This window comes from Macrobrachium rosenbergii, chromosome 55, assembly GCF_040412425.1.
Source record: "Macrobrachium rosenbergii isolate ZJJX-2024 chromosome 55, ASM4041242v1, whole genome shotgun sequence".
In the NCBI taxonomy this organism is placed as follows: domain Eukaryota; kingdom Metazoa; phylum Arthropoda; class Malacostraca; order Decapoda; family Palaemonidae; genus Macrobrachium; species Macrobrachium rosenbergii.
In genome coordinates this window covers 52,395,467-52,412,966 of record NC_089795.1, presented here as the reverse complement: position 1 = coordinate 52,412,966, position 17,500 = coordinate 52,395,467, and the positions used below count along the sequence as shown (strand labels likewise).

General features: G+C 35.1%; 1 protein-coding gene across 4 annotated transcripts in view; it reads right to left on the bottom strand.

The window, feature by feature from the left end:
• LOC136835250 (uncharacterized) overlaps positions 1-17,500 on the bottom strand; it is a 190,843-nt gene that overhangs the window by 90,471 nt on the left and 82,872 nt on the right. For 2 of the 4 annotated variants that reach the window (XM_067098528.1, XM_067098530.1), the window contains exons 2-3: positions 12,373-12,560; positions 2,179-2,356 (exon numbers count right to left, since the gene is read on the bottom strand). In XM_067098528.1, coding sequence (XP_066954629.1) covers positions 2,179-2,356; positions 12,373-12,560 — 366 coding nt within the window. Of the gene's footprint in view, positions 1-2,178; positions 2,357-12,372; positions 12,564-17,500 lie in introns of all 4 variants that reach the window. The other 2 variants (XM_067098527.1, XM_067098529.1) reach the window with 1 other exon arrangement.

Below are 17,500 nucleotides of genomic sequence, written 5' to 3'. Positions count from 1 at the left end.
GGCGTCTTTATGTCAGGGAATAAGGGGTTGAGTCTAATGTGAAATAAGACACACATCTCGTGTGATTCTTTGAAGGGGCAAAGTAAAGAGGCGAAAGAGGAAGAGGGAGGAAGGGAAGAGAGGAAGAGGGAAGATGAGGAGGCTGAAAAAGGAGGAAGAAGGAGCAAAGAGGATGCGGCAGAAAGTTTGGATCGAGGAAATTGAGTGAAGATAGATTTAATGAAGAGGAGTCTGCCTGGTTATGGAGAGAGAGAGAGAGAGAGAGAGAGAGAGAGAGAGAGAGTTAAGAGAGAGAGAAGATGTGTAGAGAGAGAGAGAGAATGTTAATAAACGTTGGTAATATAATTGTATGAATAAATGTATATATATATATGTATATATGTATGTATGTATATATATATATATATATACTGTATATATATATATATATATATATATAACATATATGTATATATATATATATATATATATATATATATATATATATATATATATATATATATACATATAAATAATGTATGCATGTGTACGTATTATAAACACGCAGGATATAAAATAATATTCTTTTGCAATTTTGGAAAAAAAATAGAGCACACGAAAACCGCTGAAATGGCTTAAACAAAAACAAACAAAAAGAAAAACGGAATATTTTCAGGCCCTGCTACGAATAACAAATATTTTTGGACACGGGAAATCTATTATTAAATAAATCCTCACAACAAAAACAAAAACATTTTAATAGTACATAAAGTGCCCCGGCATTTCGTGACATTTCAACAGTTTAGCATTTCTCGCTCTCGCTCTCTGTCTCTCTCGCATTGCGCTATAAAAATAGATAGCATTTTCATTTCGTTTACATTTAGACTGAACTGTTTCTACGCTTTGGAACAACAACAACAACAACAACATTTAGAACAACAACAACAATAACAACAACGATAATAATAATAATAATAATAATAATAATAATAATAATAATAATAATAATAATCATTCCCCATTTTGTCCCCAAGTTAATCGTAGACACACAGACACACACACATATATATATGTATGTATATATATATATATATATATATATATATATATATATATATATATATATATATATATATATATATATATATATATAAATATATATATACACACACACGCACACACACATATATATATATATATATACATACCCACACACACATATATATATATACATAATTATATATATATACACACACACACATATATATATATATATATATATATATATATATATATATATATATATATACAATACATATAAAACCTAGCTTATAAATCCATTTCCTTGACACCCTTACCGCATACTTCTGTAGCCCTCAGCAAACATGGCCGTTTATTCACTCCATATCTCTAAAACTTTACCCTCGTTTCACGTAGGACTCCTGTAAATATCCGGCGACTGGCCTCAGGTGCCCTCGCTAACAAGTCCCACCTGTGTTCCTTCCTTCCTGCCCCTGGCTGGCTGGTTTCCGGTTAAACCAAAACGCGTCTAATACGCGTTTACAGAAGGTAGGCTCCAGTCTCTCTCTCTCTCTCTCTCTCTCTCTCTCTCTCTCTTTATTCGCTATTATGAAGTCTTATTCCTTAAGGATATATTCCGTAGCACCTCAACTTAACAGACACTTTCGGGATCTGTCTTTCTACTAAGTAACAAAATCCGTTAAGTAACAAAGTCCGGAAAGTAACGAAGATACTATATCATAGCCTTCACTTGGATATTTTCTAGATATATTACAGCTAAGAGTAACTTCACACAGTTCTGAACATAAACTAACTCTTACTTAACAGTTAACACTCAATTTAAGAAATTTATTTCAAAAAGGTATCACATTTAAGGTGGTAGAATAATAAAAAGTAAACATAATATCACAGCTATAAGCACAGAAATTTCCTTCAGTCAAGAGCAATTTCTCATGGTTCCTAACCTAAAATAACTTGTACTTAACACTTGTCATTTATTTTAAGAGATTTATTTTAAAAATGTACCACATATAAGATGATTATCAAAGCCGATAAGTACAGAAGTCCGCTAAGTTGGTGTTAATTTATTCTCCCCCGAGGATATTCCTTCATACCAAAAAGTTCAAAAGTTCACTAAGTTGGGGTCCGGTAAGTTGAGGCGTTGCTGTATATTCTTACCGTACACGATGAGCTGTTTCCTCTCGAAGTCCTCACTGCTGAAGGAGGAGATCCAGCAGGTGTATTCCCCCGTCAGCTCCGTCGTCGGGTTGAGGATGGCAAGGGCTCGGTGCTTGGAGTAGACGTCGGTCGACACCTGGTAGTTCAGGTTGAGTCGACCTTTCAGGATTCCCAGGTCCTGTTGTGAAGAGAAGAGGGATGATTCATTGTATTATATACGAACGATTTATTTTTTTATAGAGGGGTGATTTATTGTATTATAGAATTATGATTTATTGCTTTATAGAGGGTTGATTTATTTTACTATAGAGGGATGATTTATTATATTATATACCGATGATTTATTGTATTACAGAGGGACGATTTATTGTATTATAGGGGGATGATTTTTTGTATTATAAAGGGATGGTTTACTGTGTTATAGAGGGTTGATTTCTTGTATTATAGAAGGATGATTTATTGCAGTACACAGGGATGATTTATTGTGTTATAGATGGATGATTTATTGTGTAATGGAGGGATAATTTATTGCAATATAGAGGGATGATTTACTGTGTTATAGATGGGTGATTTATTGTGTAATGGGGCGATGATTTATTGTACTATAGAAAGATGATTTAATATATTACAAAGGGGTGATTTATTGCATTATAGAAGGATGATTTACTATGTTATAGGAAGATGGTTTATTGCATTATAGAGGGATGGTGCTATAAAGAGAGGATTCATTGTATTATAGAAGAATAATTGATTGTGTAATAGAAGGATGATTTATTATATTATAGAGGGATGATATACTATTTTAAAGAGGTCGACGATTTATTGTGTGATATAGGGATGACCTATTGCACTACAGAGACATGGTTTAATGTATTATAGAGGCATGATTTATTGTTGTGTAGAGGGATGATTTATTGTACCACAGAAGGATGATTTATCATATTACAGAGGGATCATATATTGTATTGTATAAAGAACAGTAAAATAAAGGTATGATTAACTGTATTATTCAAAGAATACTGAAGTTCATTCATTCTAAACCCTTGTCATTTTATAAATAATGATTTCACCATATACAGAAATTATGTAGAAATAGATCCTGCCGTGATGAAAAAAAGATTTATTGTTTTGTATAAAGAATATTAAGATGAATGAGCGATTTATCGTATTGTATAAAGAATATTATAACAAAGGAACAATTTATTGCACTGTATTAAGAATATAAAAAACAAAGGAACGATTTATTGTACTGTACTAAGAATGTAAAAATAATGGTACGATTTATTCTGTTAAATAAAGGATACCGAAATTTATTTTCGAATACCTCAGTTATTACGAAAAATGGAAGATTCCTAAAAAAAAAAAAAAATACAAGCCTGAAAGATTTGAGGGCGTTCCTCCATTAGAAGAATGATTCTCATAATTGAAAGCATTTTTCCGCCGCTTTTGAAGTTAACCCTGTTTTTAAACCGAGTGTTCAAAAAAGAACTGGTTTTTATCCAAGCGAGAAAAGAGAACTGTTTTATCGGGGCGGCCTGGAATTGTGACAGTGGTGCAACTTTTGTTTGTGCTCTGGAACGTGTCGAGTTTTGGCAAAGAGTTGCTAAGGTTCTGGGTTGCGGGAAAAACGTTTTGTAAAATATTCTCTTTCGTAAAATAAATAAAAAAAAAACGTAAAACCAGATACGCTGGAAAAAGATTATCGGTTGCATTTGACAGAATATAGAATTTAGGTCAAAGGCCAAGCGCTGAGACCTGTGAGGTCATTCAGCGCTAAAACGGAAATTGACAGTAAAAAGGTTTGACAGGTGTAATAGGAGGAAAACCTCATAGTTGTTATGAGAGGGTGGAAAGTAAGGTGGAAGAAAGAGAATATGATCGGAGGTAGAGTAAAAGGAATGAAAGGGGTTGCTGAAAGGGGCCGAAGCACTAACGGCACTACCCACCTACGGGAGTTGCATTTCGTGTGAGGTTTTTTAATTTTGATTAAGCATTTATCATGAAACTGAAAGCACAACATAAAAAATATATCTGAAACTGACTCAAAATTGATTTAATTATACTCATAGTAATCTTCACTAAAACCAACTGCCTCTAAGCCTGGTCAGTAATCGGATGGATGAACCTCAACAAACCATCTGAAGGAGCGATGGGTATGTGGCTAACAACCCCACTCCAAAAATGAATGCACAGAGAGACCTTTGGTTCTTGCTGCTGTGATTGGCAAAAGACCACAGTGGGTTCGAAAAGCCAAGAGAGTGAGTGAGAGTGAGTGAGAGTGAGTGAGTGAGTGAGTGAGTGAGTGAGTGAGTGAGAGTGAGTGAGTGCGAGTGAGCACTCTAATAACATTATTATGATCCCCAAAACAAGTGAATTGAGTTCCGGGTCTCTCAGGCTCCAGCAAGAAGAGCAGTTAAAAAAAAAAAAGAAATGAAAGAAAATGTGACTTCTCGAGAGAAGAAGAAGAAGAAGAAGAAGAAGAAGAAGAAGAAGAAGAAAAAGAAGATTCTCTTTGATCTTCCAGACTCCCCGAGTCCATGCGAGATGTTCCAGGGGTCATAATGGACTTCGTTCCACTTCGTAGAGGAATTTTGAGCTGGAAATGATTTCTATAAGAAATTCCTGATCCTCATTAGCATGTCCTTACTTATTTCAACTTGCCACTCCTAGAGCTAATTCTTTCAAGTGCTATTCTTGCAGATTTGGGCTTGTTCATGTAGTATACGTCGTGTCTACCGTAAAAAAAAATATTGATACACACACTCCCGCAGTTCCTATGAAAATTCATCTCTGACTAATAAAAATCAATGTTGACTGACGTTTGAATATAAATATTTAAGCTTAGGCCAGTCGTGAAACGAAATTTGGATTTTTGATATTACGTGGAAATACTGAGGCGTCTTAAAATTATCTAAAATTATCTTTATTTGTTTTAATTCTTTATTTCGTCTCGCTTCCCTATTGTTAAAGGCCTTGATATATGTTACATTTTTGCACAATTTACTTCCTGGAAATGAGAAAACTCCATAACCTTATCAGCCAATGCCTATATATACGAAAGCATAGGTTATTTCAAGTCTATAAATTGGAGTCACAACAAACTGAGCACTGACAATAAATGTTGAATTGAACTGAACATAGAATTTAGGTCAAAGGCCAAGCACTGGGATCTATGAGGTCATCCAGCACTGATATAGACATTGACAGTAAAAGGTTTGAAAGGCGTAACAGGAGGAAAACCTCGCAGTTGCACTATGAATCAATTGTTAGGAAAGGGTGGAAAGTAAGATGGAAGAGAGTGAATATGAAAGGAGGTACAGTAAAAGGAACGAAAAGGGTTGCAGCTAGGGGCCGAAGGCACGTTGAAAAGAACCTTAATTAATGCCTACAGTGCACCGCATGAGGTGCACTGACGGCACTAACCCCCTACGGGCTGACGACAAATGTGGATTTTTTACTAAAATAATTATTGACACTAAGGAAACTGTCTAGTTACAGTTTTATTTTCCCATCAAATCTACCACTTAAATCTCCACGAACTAATGTTTTAAATGAATAAATCACATTTTCTTCGGTAGTGGCCAAGTAGTAGTTCGAGAGTTAAAATAATCGTAGTGTAAAATTCTAACCTGACCAAACCTGATCTAGGGTACTACCTCCTACCTGACAGGAAAATACGACCCCGCCCTACCCCTGAGCCAAGCCTAGACCAATAGTACTTTCAGGGATATTTCCCAACCCAACTTTCCCTAACCTAACCGGACTTATTATTATTATTATTTATTATTATTATTATTATTATTATTATTATTATTATTATTATTATTATAATACCTGCATCAGCAGAGTGATTTATAATAAAGTTTCTCTGTTCAGAATTTATTATAAATTAAAATCTGCTGATCAGCCAATATTTTTAATGAATTATTATTATTATTATTATTATTATTATTATTATTATTATTATTATTATTATTATTATTATTATTATTATTAAACATTTTCGTACTAAATAAGGGAACAAAATACCTATCTCTAAAAAAGTGTGGAAACTGAAAAAACAAATAAAAAAAGGGGAACATCTCAACAAGAAGCAGAAGATAAGTCTACGCACACAAGAACAGCATAAATACTCTTTTCTCGGAGGCCCTGGAAGGCTCCTTATGCTAATCCGCAAGAAATAAAAAAGTGAAGATTTTCAGGAAGGCCAAAGGGACGAGAGAGAGAGAGAGAGAGAGAGAGAGAGAGAGAGAGAGAGAGAGAGAGAGAGAGAGAAACAAGTCGAACTTAGATATGACAGAGAGAATTGCTTGTTAGCTAACAATATGCTCTTATGAGAGAGAGAGAGAGAGAGAGAGAGAGAGAGAGAGAGAGAGAGAGAGAGAGAGAGAGAGAGAGAGAGAGAGCAGTCGAACTTTGTTATCAGACAGCTTGGCTAATATTGTACTCTTTGACGACAGAGAGAGAGAGAGAGAGAGAGAGAGAGAGAGAGAGAGAGAGAGAGAGAGAGAGAGAGAGAGAGAGAAAAAACAGTCGACCTTAGATCTCAAAGAGCGATGCATGATAGGTAATATTATGCTCCTTGACGGAAGGGGAAATGAAAACATCTAATTCCCAGAGAGAGAGAGAGAGAGAGAGAGAATTTCCAGACTCGGAACCAAAAAGAGAGAATTAAACCAGTGGAAATGCATAAGAGATTCAAATGAAGGTCGCAGTATATCTTATTCTCTTTGCTTGTCAGACCAAAAGGAAGAGGCTAAAAAAAAAAAAAAAAAAAAATAGATCCCAGAACTAAAAGAGAAAAAGGCAGGAATTCGGAACTAAACTCAGATCAAAGGTCTGTCTGAGAGAGAGAGAGAGAGAGAGAGAGAGAGAGAGAGAGAGAGAGAGAGAGAGAGAGAGTTAAAAAGGAAGAAGAATGATTTTAATGGATGCATAGTGATAAAAGTACATGTTTACATGTTTGTTTGTACGGAGAGAGAGAGAGAGAGAGAGAGAGAGAGAGAGAGAGAGAGAGAGAGAGAGAGAGAGAGAGAGAGAGAGTTAATATGGAAGAAGAATTATTTTAATGGATGCACAGTTATAAGAGCGCATGTTTGTATGTTTGTTTGTACGAAAAAGCTTGTTCGCGCATGTAGGGGTGAAGTGGCTAGCCGCATACCCTCTTCTTGACCTTCAGCTGAGGCTTGTAAATATTCATAGCTAGGTTGGCTGGTGAGAGGTCAGGTTAGGTTTCTTCGGCGCAATCGAGTTTTCTGTACAGCGTATAATGCTGTAAGAAACTCTCAGCCGCAGCCCATGAAATTTTAAGCCACGGCCCGGTGGTGGCCTATGTTGGCACCTATAAAGGTGACAGACGCACGATCATGGCTAACTTTAACCTTAAATAAAATAAAAACTACTGAGGCTAGAGGGCTGAAATTTGGTATGTTTGATGTTTGGAGAATGGAAGATCAACATACCAGTTTGCAGCTCTCTAGCCTCAGTAGTTTTTAAGAGCTGAGGGCGGACAGAAAAAGTGCGGACAGAAAAAGTGTGGACGGACAGACAAATAGCCATCTCAATAGTTTTCTTTTACAGAAAACTAAAAACTGATACATAACGAACAACACTTGCGCTTTCACGGGCAAGTTCATCAGCATTATGATGCAGACAAGCGCTTTACAAGCAGGCGAGCAAGCAAGGAGGCAAACGCCAAGACCATTACACATCGACCCTGAGATCCACGCCTTTGGGGCGTCTTTCCAATATCGTCACGGCCGTGACATTGAGGGCTATTGACGAGTTCCCTCTCTTATATTCATTTCAAGTCTTGTTTGACGACAAACACGCGGTATTCTTCCAGATACCCGGCGTTAAAGGGGAAGGAACTTCCGAAGAATTCCACTTGCGAGACCTCAAGGACGTGGGAGAGAGAAAAGGCAGTTTCAGTAGAGATCGCGGGAATAAAAGGCAGTTTTAGGAGATTGTCAGAATACAGGCAAGTTTCAGAGGCGTGAAGGACAAAAAGGCAGTTTAAAACAAAATCACGGTGATAAAGCTGGTTTTCAATAGAAATTTGAAGAAATAAAAGATAGTTCCAGTAGATGTTGTAGTAATAAAAGGCAGCTTCAGTAAATATCACAGATAAACAAGTAAAAAATGTGCCGAAGAAACTTCAGCACAATCGAGTTTTCTGTACAGCCGCTGTAGCGTATAATCAAAGCCACCGAAAACAGATCTATCTTTCGGTGGTCTCGGTATAATGCTGTATGAGCCGCGACCCGTGAAACTTTAACCACGGCCCGGTGGTGGCCTATCCCATGTCGTTGCCAGAAGCACGATTATGGCTAATTTTAACCTCAATTAAAATAAAAACTACTGAGGCTAGAGGGCTGCAATTTAGTTTGATGACTGGAGGGTAGATGATCAACATACCAATTTTCAGCCCTCTGGCTTCAGTAGTTTAAAAGATCTGAGCAGGCAGAAAAAAGTGCGGACGGACAGACAAAGCTGGCACAATAGTTTTCTTTTACAGAAAAATAAAAAGCCAGTTTCAGTAAAGATTTTTAGAACAAAAGTCAATTTCAGTAGTCCTCAGTTAAGATCACAAGAATAAAAGCCAGTTTCTGTAGAGACTGCAGGAATAACAGTGAATTTCAGTAATATTTTAAGTACAATAAAAGACAGTTGGAGGTCGCAGGAATAAAAGTCAGTTTCAGCAAAGGTCACTGGAATAAACGGCAATAACAGGAGAGACTGCAGGAATAAAAGGCAGTTCCAGTATAGATCACTGGAATGGAACACAGTTCCAGGAAAGATCACTGTAAAGAACACAGTTCCAGGAGTAAAACTGGAATGGAATACATTTCCAGGAGAGATCACTGGAAAGGAATACAGTTCCAGGAGAGGTAGCTGGAATGGAAAAAGGTTTCAGGATAGATCATTAGAATGGAAAAAAGCTCCAGGAGAGATTAATAGTAAGGAATACAGTTCCAGGAGAGATCGCTGGAAAAGAAACATTTTCAGGAGAGATCACTGGAATGGCTTACAGTTCCAGGAGAGATCACTGGAAAGGATACTGTTACAGGAGAGATAACTGGAATTGGAAAAGGTTCCAAGAGAGATCACTGAAAAGGAATACAGTTCGAGGAGAGATCATTGGAATGGAAAAAGGTTCCAGGAGAGATCACTGGAAAGGAATACAGTTCCAGGAGGTATCACTGGAATGGAATACAGTTCCAGGAGATATCACTGCAATAGAATACAATTCCAGGAGATATCACTGGAATGGAATACGGCTCCAGGAGATATCACCGGAATGGTATACAGTTCCAGGATAGATCACCGGATTGGAGTACAGTTTGAGGATAGACTTCAATGGAATGGAATACAGTTTCAGGAAGGATCAGCAGCAAGGAATACAGTTCCAGAAGAGATCACTGGAATGGATACAGCTCCAGAGAGATTAATGGAACGGATGCAGTTCCAGGAGAGAATTCACTGGAATGGAATACAGTTTCAGGAGGGATCAACATCAAGGAATAAAGTTTTAGGAGAGATCAATAAAATGGAATACGATTTCAGGAAAGACCACTGGAATGGAACACAGTTTGAGGATAGATCTCACTGGAATGGAATACAGTTCCAGGAGAGATCACTGGAATGGAAAAAGGTTCCAGCTGAGATCACTAGAATGGAAAAAAATTCTAGGAGAGATCACTAGAATGGAATAAGTTCCAGGAGGGATCAATAAAAAGGAATACAGTTATAGGAGAGATCACTGGAATGGATACAGCTCCAGGAGATTACTGGAATTGATGCAGTTCCAGGAGAGATCTCGCTGGAATGGAATACAGTTCCAGGAGGGATCAGTAGCCAGGAATACAGTTTTAGGAAAGATCAATAAAATGGAATACAGTTCCAGGACAGATCACTGGAATGGAACACAGTTTGAGGATAGATCTTGCTGGAATGGAATACAATTCCAGGAGAGATCACTGGAAAGGAAAAAGGTTTCAGGAGGGATTTATAGCAAGAAATACAGTTTGAGGATAGATCTCACTGGAATGGAATACAGTTCCAGAAGGGGTTGCCTAGTTAGAAAGCATTTCAAGAAGATATCACCGAGGGGGGAAAAGCAGTTCCAGTAGAGATCGCCGAGGGTGGGGGGCGCTTGGGAAGGAGGGATGCTCAAAAGATTTCTTAATGGATATTCGACATCATTATTCAGGAGGTGATTCTGAATTTTAGGATCAGGGGCACTGCATCAAAAGATAAAAGATGATGACCTTCAAGGAATCCTTCTCTCTCTCTCTCTCTCTCTCTCTCTCTCTCTCTCTCTCTCTCTCTCTCTCTCTCTTCTTGTTTTCACAAAGAGATGAGAAAGGAGACGTGAAGTACTAAAAAATATGTATATCAAGGATGAGTCCTTCAACCGTATTTATTTCAGTTTTCAATGTTACATGCACGAAAACAGAAAAGCAAAATTTTAAGAGCTACGCAGCCTACACACACACACACTCACACTACTCACAGATATCAAGAGTTTCAGTAGTAAAAAATGGTGAAGAAAATTATGAAAATCTATGACTAATGGGTACAAAAAATTTCGGAACGAATACCCAGAATAAAGAATCAGTGCTGGAATATAAATAAATACAATACTTATTCTAATTTAACCCAATTATATAACATCTGTAAGAAATCACAGAGGAAATAAATGGCACCAAGACGTGACAGGAAGTTTCATGACATTGCTGCCTTTTTTTTGTTATGTGAAAAACTTATCTCAAACATAACGATTATTTTTCCTTGCTTGTTCGTGAAAATGTCAAACTGTCTAAGATTTGAAACGACATTTTTTTGTATCCAGACCAGCGCGTGAAAGAAAGCAATCAATGGATCATGTCTCTATCTTACACGATTGATTAAATGACTGACAGGTTGCAAATAAGGTGACGTCACAGCCGTCACAACTGCCAAGGTCATTGACACTTGATGCACGAAGAAATGAACTGAATGGAATTCTCTGACTTCTAATAAAAGGAATCAAGCGAAAATCGAATGACAAGCTCGTTCAGATGACAGTAAATATTATGTAAAGAATTTATTCAAACAAGAAATTAACCTACTGTAGGTCACTGACACCGATCGTAGCTTCGAAGAAATGAATTTATAGGAATTCACTGACTCCTAATCAAACGACTCAAGCGCAAATCGTGAGACAAGGTCATTCTGATGACGGTGAATATTATATAAATGACATTTTTTATTCAAACAATGAATTATCTTACGGGAAATTAATTTACAAGGGAAGACAGTACAGATTCAGTGTGACAGAAACTAGAGAATTCGTGATAAATATGGCAGGGGTTTAAACTATGGAAAAACTAAGATCAAGAGTCTGACTCTTCATCACAAAAACTGTGCCTCTCAATCACCGTTCACCCTAACATGGCGGGATGTTGCAACGAGCAGTGCAGAAAGCAGTACAGTGGAGTGATGGCATGCAGTTTTGGACTCTCTCTCTCTCTCTCTCTCTCTCTCTCTCTCTCTCTCTCTCTCTCTCATTTTTCTATATCTGTCTTCAGTTCCCACCCTCTCTATTCCAGCCCAAGGAATCTCTGGCTGTCTGTCTGTCTCTCTATCTCTTTCCACTCTTCCACCATATCACTTCTTCCCCTAGAAACCTCTCTCTCTCTCTCTCTCTCTCTCTCTCTCTCTCTCTCTCTCTCTTTTATCACCTGATCTCTTCTTCCCAAATAAGTCTGTCTGTCCTGTCTGCCTCTCTCTCTCTCTCTCTCTCTCTCTCTCTCTCTCTCTCTCTCTCTCTTGTTATCACCCGATCTCTTCTTCCCAAATAAATCTTTCTGTCTGTTAGTCTGTCTCTCTCTCCAATCACTTCTTCCCCAGAAATCTCTCTTCTTTCTCTCTGTTCCCCTTTTTCTCACTCTTTCTCGCTTGTTATCACCCTATCTCTTCTTCCCCATAAATCACTCTCTCTCTCTCTCTCTCTCTCTCGTTTCCGCCTTATCTTTTCTTCCCCAAGAAACATCTCTATTCTCCTTCTCTATCTCTCTATTTCTCAATTGTCCTCCGTCTATCTCTTCTTCCTCCGCAAGCCTCTCTCTCTCTCTCTCTCTCTCTCTCTCTCTCTCTCTCTCTCTCTCTCTCTCTCTCTCTCCAGAAACGTCCTCCTCGCGTCCCCCTTACCTGAGGCACATTGTTTGGGATCCACTGGTAGACAGGGAAGGGCTGCCTGTTGTAGTACCACTTGACCACCATTCCCTCTTTGTCATTGTCCGTCAACTCGTACTGGCAGTCGAGGACGAGCTGAGACTTCGATCCATTCACCACGTAGCTGGGACCCTTGATCTCCACGATTTCGAGGCTGTGCGTGGCTGCTGGAAAGAGGGAGAAGAAGATGTATTGTTTTGTGAAATTCAGGTGGAATCTGTACAAAATTTTGGTTTGAGAGTTTGCTGGAAAGAGGGAGAAGAAGATGTATTGTTTTGTGAAATTCAGGTGGAATCTGTTCAAAATTTTGGTTTGAGAGTTTGCTTTAAAGAGGGAGAAGAAGATGTATTGTTTTGTATAGTTCATGCTTTGGTTTGGTTTGAGAATTTGCTGAAAAGAGGGGAAAAAAAGAGAAATAGATGCATTGTTTAGTGGAATTAATCTGGAATCTATGCAAGTTTTTGGTCTGAGAATTTGCTGAAAAGAGGGGCAAAAAAATATTGTTTTATTGGAATTCATACTGAATATATATATATATATATATATATATATATATATATATATATATATATATATATATATGTATATATATATATATATATATATATATATATATATATATATATATATATATATATATATATATATATATATATATATATATATATATACTATATATATATAAGTTTTAATTTGAGATTTGCTGAAAAGAGGAAAAACGATGTATTGATTTTTGGAATTCATGTTAAATATATATATATATATATATATATATATATATATATATATATATATATATATATATATATATATATATATATATATAAAAAATGAATTATTGGTTTGAGAATTTATGGAAAAGGAAAAACGATGTACTACTTTATGGAGTTAATGAGGAATCTATGCAATTGTTTGGTTAGAGAATTTACTGAAGTGACGGAAGAAAAAGAAAGACTTATTGCTTTGGGGAATTCATGCTTGGGTTTGGTTTGGGAATTTCCCTGGAATAGAAAGTTGAATGATTACTTCATAAAGGCTTAAGAGATTGGATGATGGGATATTTCTGTCCGTAGCTTTCATACACATACACACACATATATATGTATACACTGTGTATATGTATATATATACAGTATATATATATATATATATATATATATATATATATATATATATATATATATATATATATATATATATATATATATATATATATATATATATATATACACTTTAAACACACATACAAATATATACACGATAAAACCTGAAAGCAAGTTGTGTTTGCCACTTGAATTATATTTTATTAACGATGTTGATGACCACTAGTTTTGCGACGCTTTTACGTTCTCTTCATTAATCCATCAGTCAACGCATTATGAACGATTTCACCAAAAATGAAATAGATAAAAAAAATTCACTTCGGATATGACTACAAAAATAAAAGTAAAAATTCAAAGAATTTGCTTAATTCATTACTCATCAGAGAACATATCATTTTCCTAAAGTATTTCATGACAATTAAATATAATGCGAAAAATATGGCCATTATTTTACCAGCTTACAATTTTATCAAAACTGTTACTGAAATGATTCCGTGAGAAATTACTTATTCAAGACTGAAATTCGTCCGCTGAATATTAATGCTGTAAAATAATATTACTAATTCACGCGAGTGCAAATGTGACACGGCTAGAAGGATATATATATATATATATATATATATATATATATATATATATATATATATATATATATATATATATACTATATATATATATATATATATATGTGTGTGTGTGTGTGTGTGTGTGTGTGTGCGTGTGTGTGTGTTCGCATGCCGGTGCATAAACATGTCAGCAAATATACAATATTACTATTAACAATATTGGCATTACAACAACTGCAAATAATACAAAATTGTAACTTTAGGAATATAATACGCATCATGATCAACTGCATATCTAAAGCAACAAAAAATGAGAGAGAGAGAGAGAGAGAGAGAGAGAGAGAGAGAGAGAGAGAGAGAGAGAGAGAGAGAATCACGCAATCAGGCTGATTGAATGGGGCTACCGTAGAACGAAGGAGCTTTTTAAAAAAAAAAAAAACTTCTAAAATTGAAACTATTATATACGGAATTTTCTCCTCTAATGTGGTCAATAGAAGGGTGACAAGACACATTTTCCAAGAGGGTCTGAGAGAAAGAGAAGATAATTTACTTCTTAAGTCAGGTTGCCTCGTGGAAGGGCCCAAAAAACTCGGGCTTTTTCCTTTCTCATTTTGTGGGTGTATGTATGTACAGTATGTATGTATGTATGCTTGCATATATATGTATATATATATATATATATATATATATATATATATATATATATATATATATATACATACATAAAAATATGTATATATATATGAAATATATGAATATATATATATATATATATATATTTATATATATATATGCATATATATACATACATACATACATATATATATATATATATATATATATATATATATATATATATATATATATAGTATATATATTGTGATTATCTTTAGATTTCTTCATGATAGAGAGAGAGAGAGGAGAGAGAGAGAGAGAGAGAGAGAGAGAGAGAGAGAGAGGAGAGAGAAAATCCCGGAATACCACAACTCTTCGCAAAAATGACATGGCCCTAATGGACACCGCCGACCTATTGGCTGGGACCAGCCTTCAAAAAAAAAAAAAAAAAAAAAGAAAAGAGAGATGAATAAAACTGAATTCTTCAATAATGAATAATTTTCTTCACTCGAGGCTGCGTGTCATTCATTTCTATGGTCGTCACTCTCCCGTAATTATTCCTGATACCCCAATTCACGAGGGGCGCGAGAATTTATGCATTAAAGTAGATCTCACCTTTTTTTTCTTTAATTTTTTCTTAATCTCTAGTAGGTTTTTTTTTCGTGGAAGATGAGCTGGTTTTAATGTTCTTATGTCTGTTTTTTTTTTTACTTTTATTTCTACGATGCGAAAACATTTATTCATATGTATTTTTACTTTTATTTCTATGTTGTAAAAACATTTTCTTAATTTATGTGTTTTTACCGTTATTCTTATATTGAAAAACCTTCTTAATCTGTTTTTACTTTTATTTTCATATGACGTAAAACTTTTCTTATATGTTTTTACTTTTAATTTTATGATCCAAATACTTTGATTTGTATTCTGTGTTTTTACTTTTATTTTTATGGTGCAAAAACTTCTGTTATCTCTGTTTTTACTTTTATTTTCACTGTGCAAAACCTTTTTCACATAAGTGGTTTTTCTTTATTTACCTGGTTATTTACTTTTGTTTTACAATTACAAAACATTTTTCCCTAATTAAAGTTTTATTTGTATTTTTACGTTGAAAATACATTTGTATATATACAGTATATATATATACGCACAGATATATATATATATATATATATATATATATATATATATATATATATATATATATATATATATATATATATATACACACACAACAGGGTTTATATATATATATATATATATATATATATATATATATATATATATATATATATATATATATATATATATACTCCTATATACATACATACTTATAAACATTGCCCACGAAACATACACGCGTACATAAGGAGGCGCACTCTCGACCACCATCAAACAGACAAGGCTGCCACCAGCCCACCAACACCACCGGAACGGACTGATCCTGAGCGACGGAAAAGAGAGAGAGAGAGAGAGAGAGAGAGAGAGAGAGAGAGAGAGAGAGAGAGGTCCCGTTTGATTCTTTGTCAGGCTGTGGGGGCGGGGAGAGGAAGAGAAGGTGGAAAAGATTAATTAAAGGAAACTGTTTGAAATGTTCACAAGAAGAAGGGCAGAGCCAAAACACCTTGGGCTTACCCCATCCTAAAATCTCCCCTTCCCCTTACAATGAACCCCCTCCCCACTCCCCACCCCACCCCCACAACGCCCCCTCGGTAACTAATTAAAATCAGCAAAGGCCTGAGCAGTTTTTCAGGCGCATCATATACAAAAGATAATAAGATTTCCCGCCATAATGGAAATTCCTAATTAAAAGAATTCTCTCTATCTCTCTTTTTTTTTATTACCTTCCGTGTGTTTTTTTTTCTTGTCTTTCTTTATTGTTTTTTTCTGTTTCTTCACAGTCTCAGTTACCGAAGAAAAATAGAGACTTAATGAATTTCTTCTTGTTTTTGTCAAGATTCTTTTTTTTACTTCATTTTTCATTTTCTTTGTGATATTAGCGGCTCTTCCTTTTTCGTCTTCTATGCAAAGACCTGAATAATTTTTTTTATTGGAAATTAAAATCCCATAGATTTCACTAAAAATAAAAGAGAAATGTTAACTGATGTCACCACTGTTACTTTTATGTGTTCACCTACAACAGAACGACTAATATTTACGTCTGTCATGAAATAACTGGTATAACTGCTTTTACTAATATCAACATCTGTAGCGACAGAATAAAGTTAATGTTTTGGCAAATATTAACGTTATTACTAAAACAAAGCTAATTTTACTTGTTTTGCCGATATTGCCGTCATTGATGAAAGGATCAATATTGCCTCGTCTTCTTTTTCAAAATTTATGATATAATCATAGTAACAATAATAATAATATTTTTAATTACATTGGAAAATGGTCACATAGATAACGGCTTCCGAGAGGAATAGGTTAATTTATACTTACTTTTGCCTATATATATTATGTGCAGTGACAAAACGTATTGCGGAGATTTTGTGACAATAATAATAATAATAATAATAATAATAATAATAATAATAATAATAATAATAATAATAATTATTATTATTATTATTATTATTATTATTATTATTAATAACACAACAATTACGAAAACACACCTTTATAAATTCACCGAAGAAGAAACAATTTATTGCGCAAAAATACTTACAAAGTAGAGCACAAGAGGCAACTCGGACGCAGTATGCGTATAGGAGAAAGCCCTCTCAAATGAATGGCATTGGCTGTGGTGTTGTACAGTACTGTACATACCTTTTCCACCCAATTGATTACTAGACAAATGTTATTCATCAGGGCTGATAT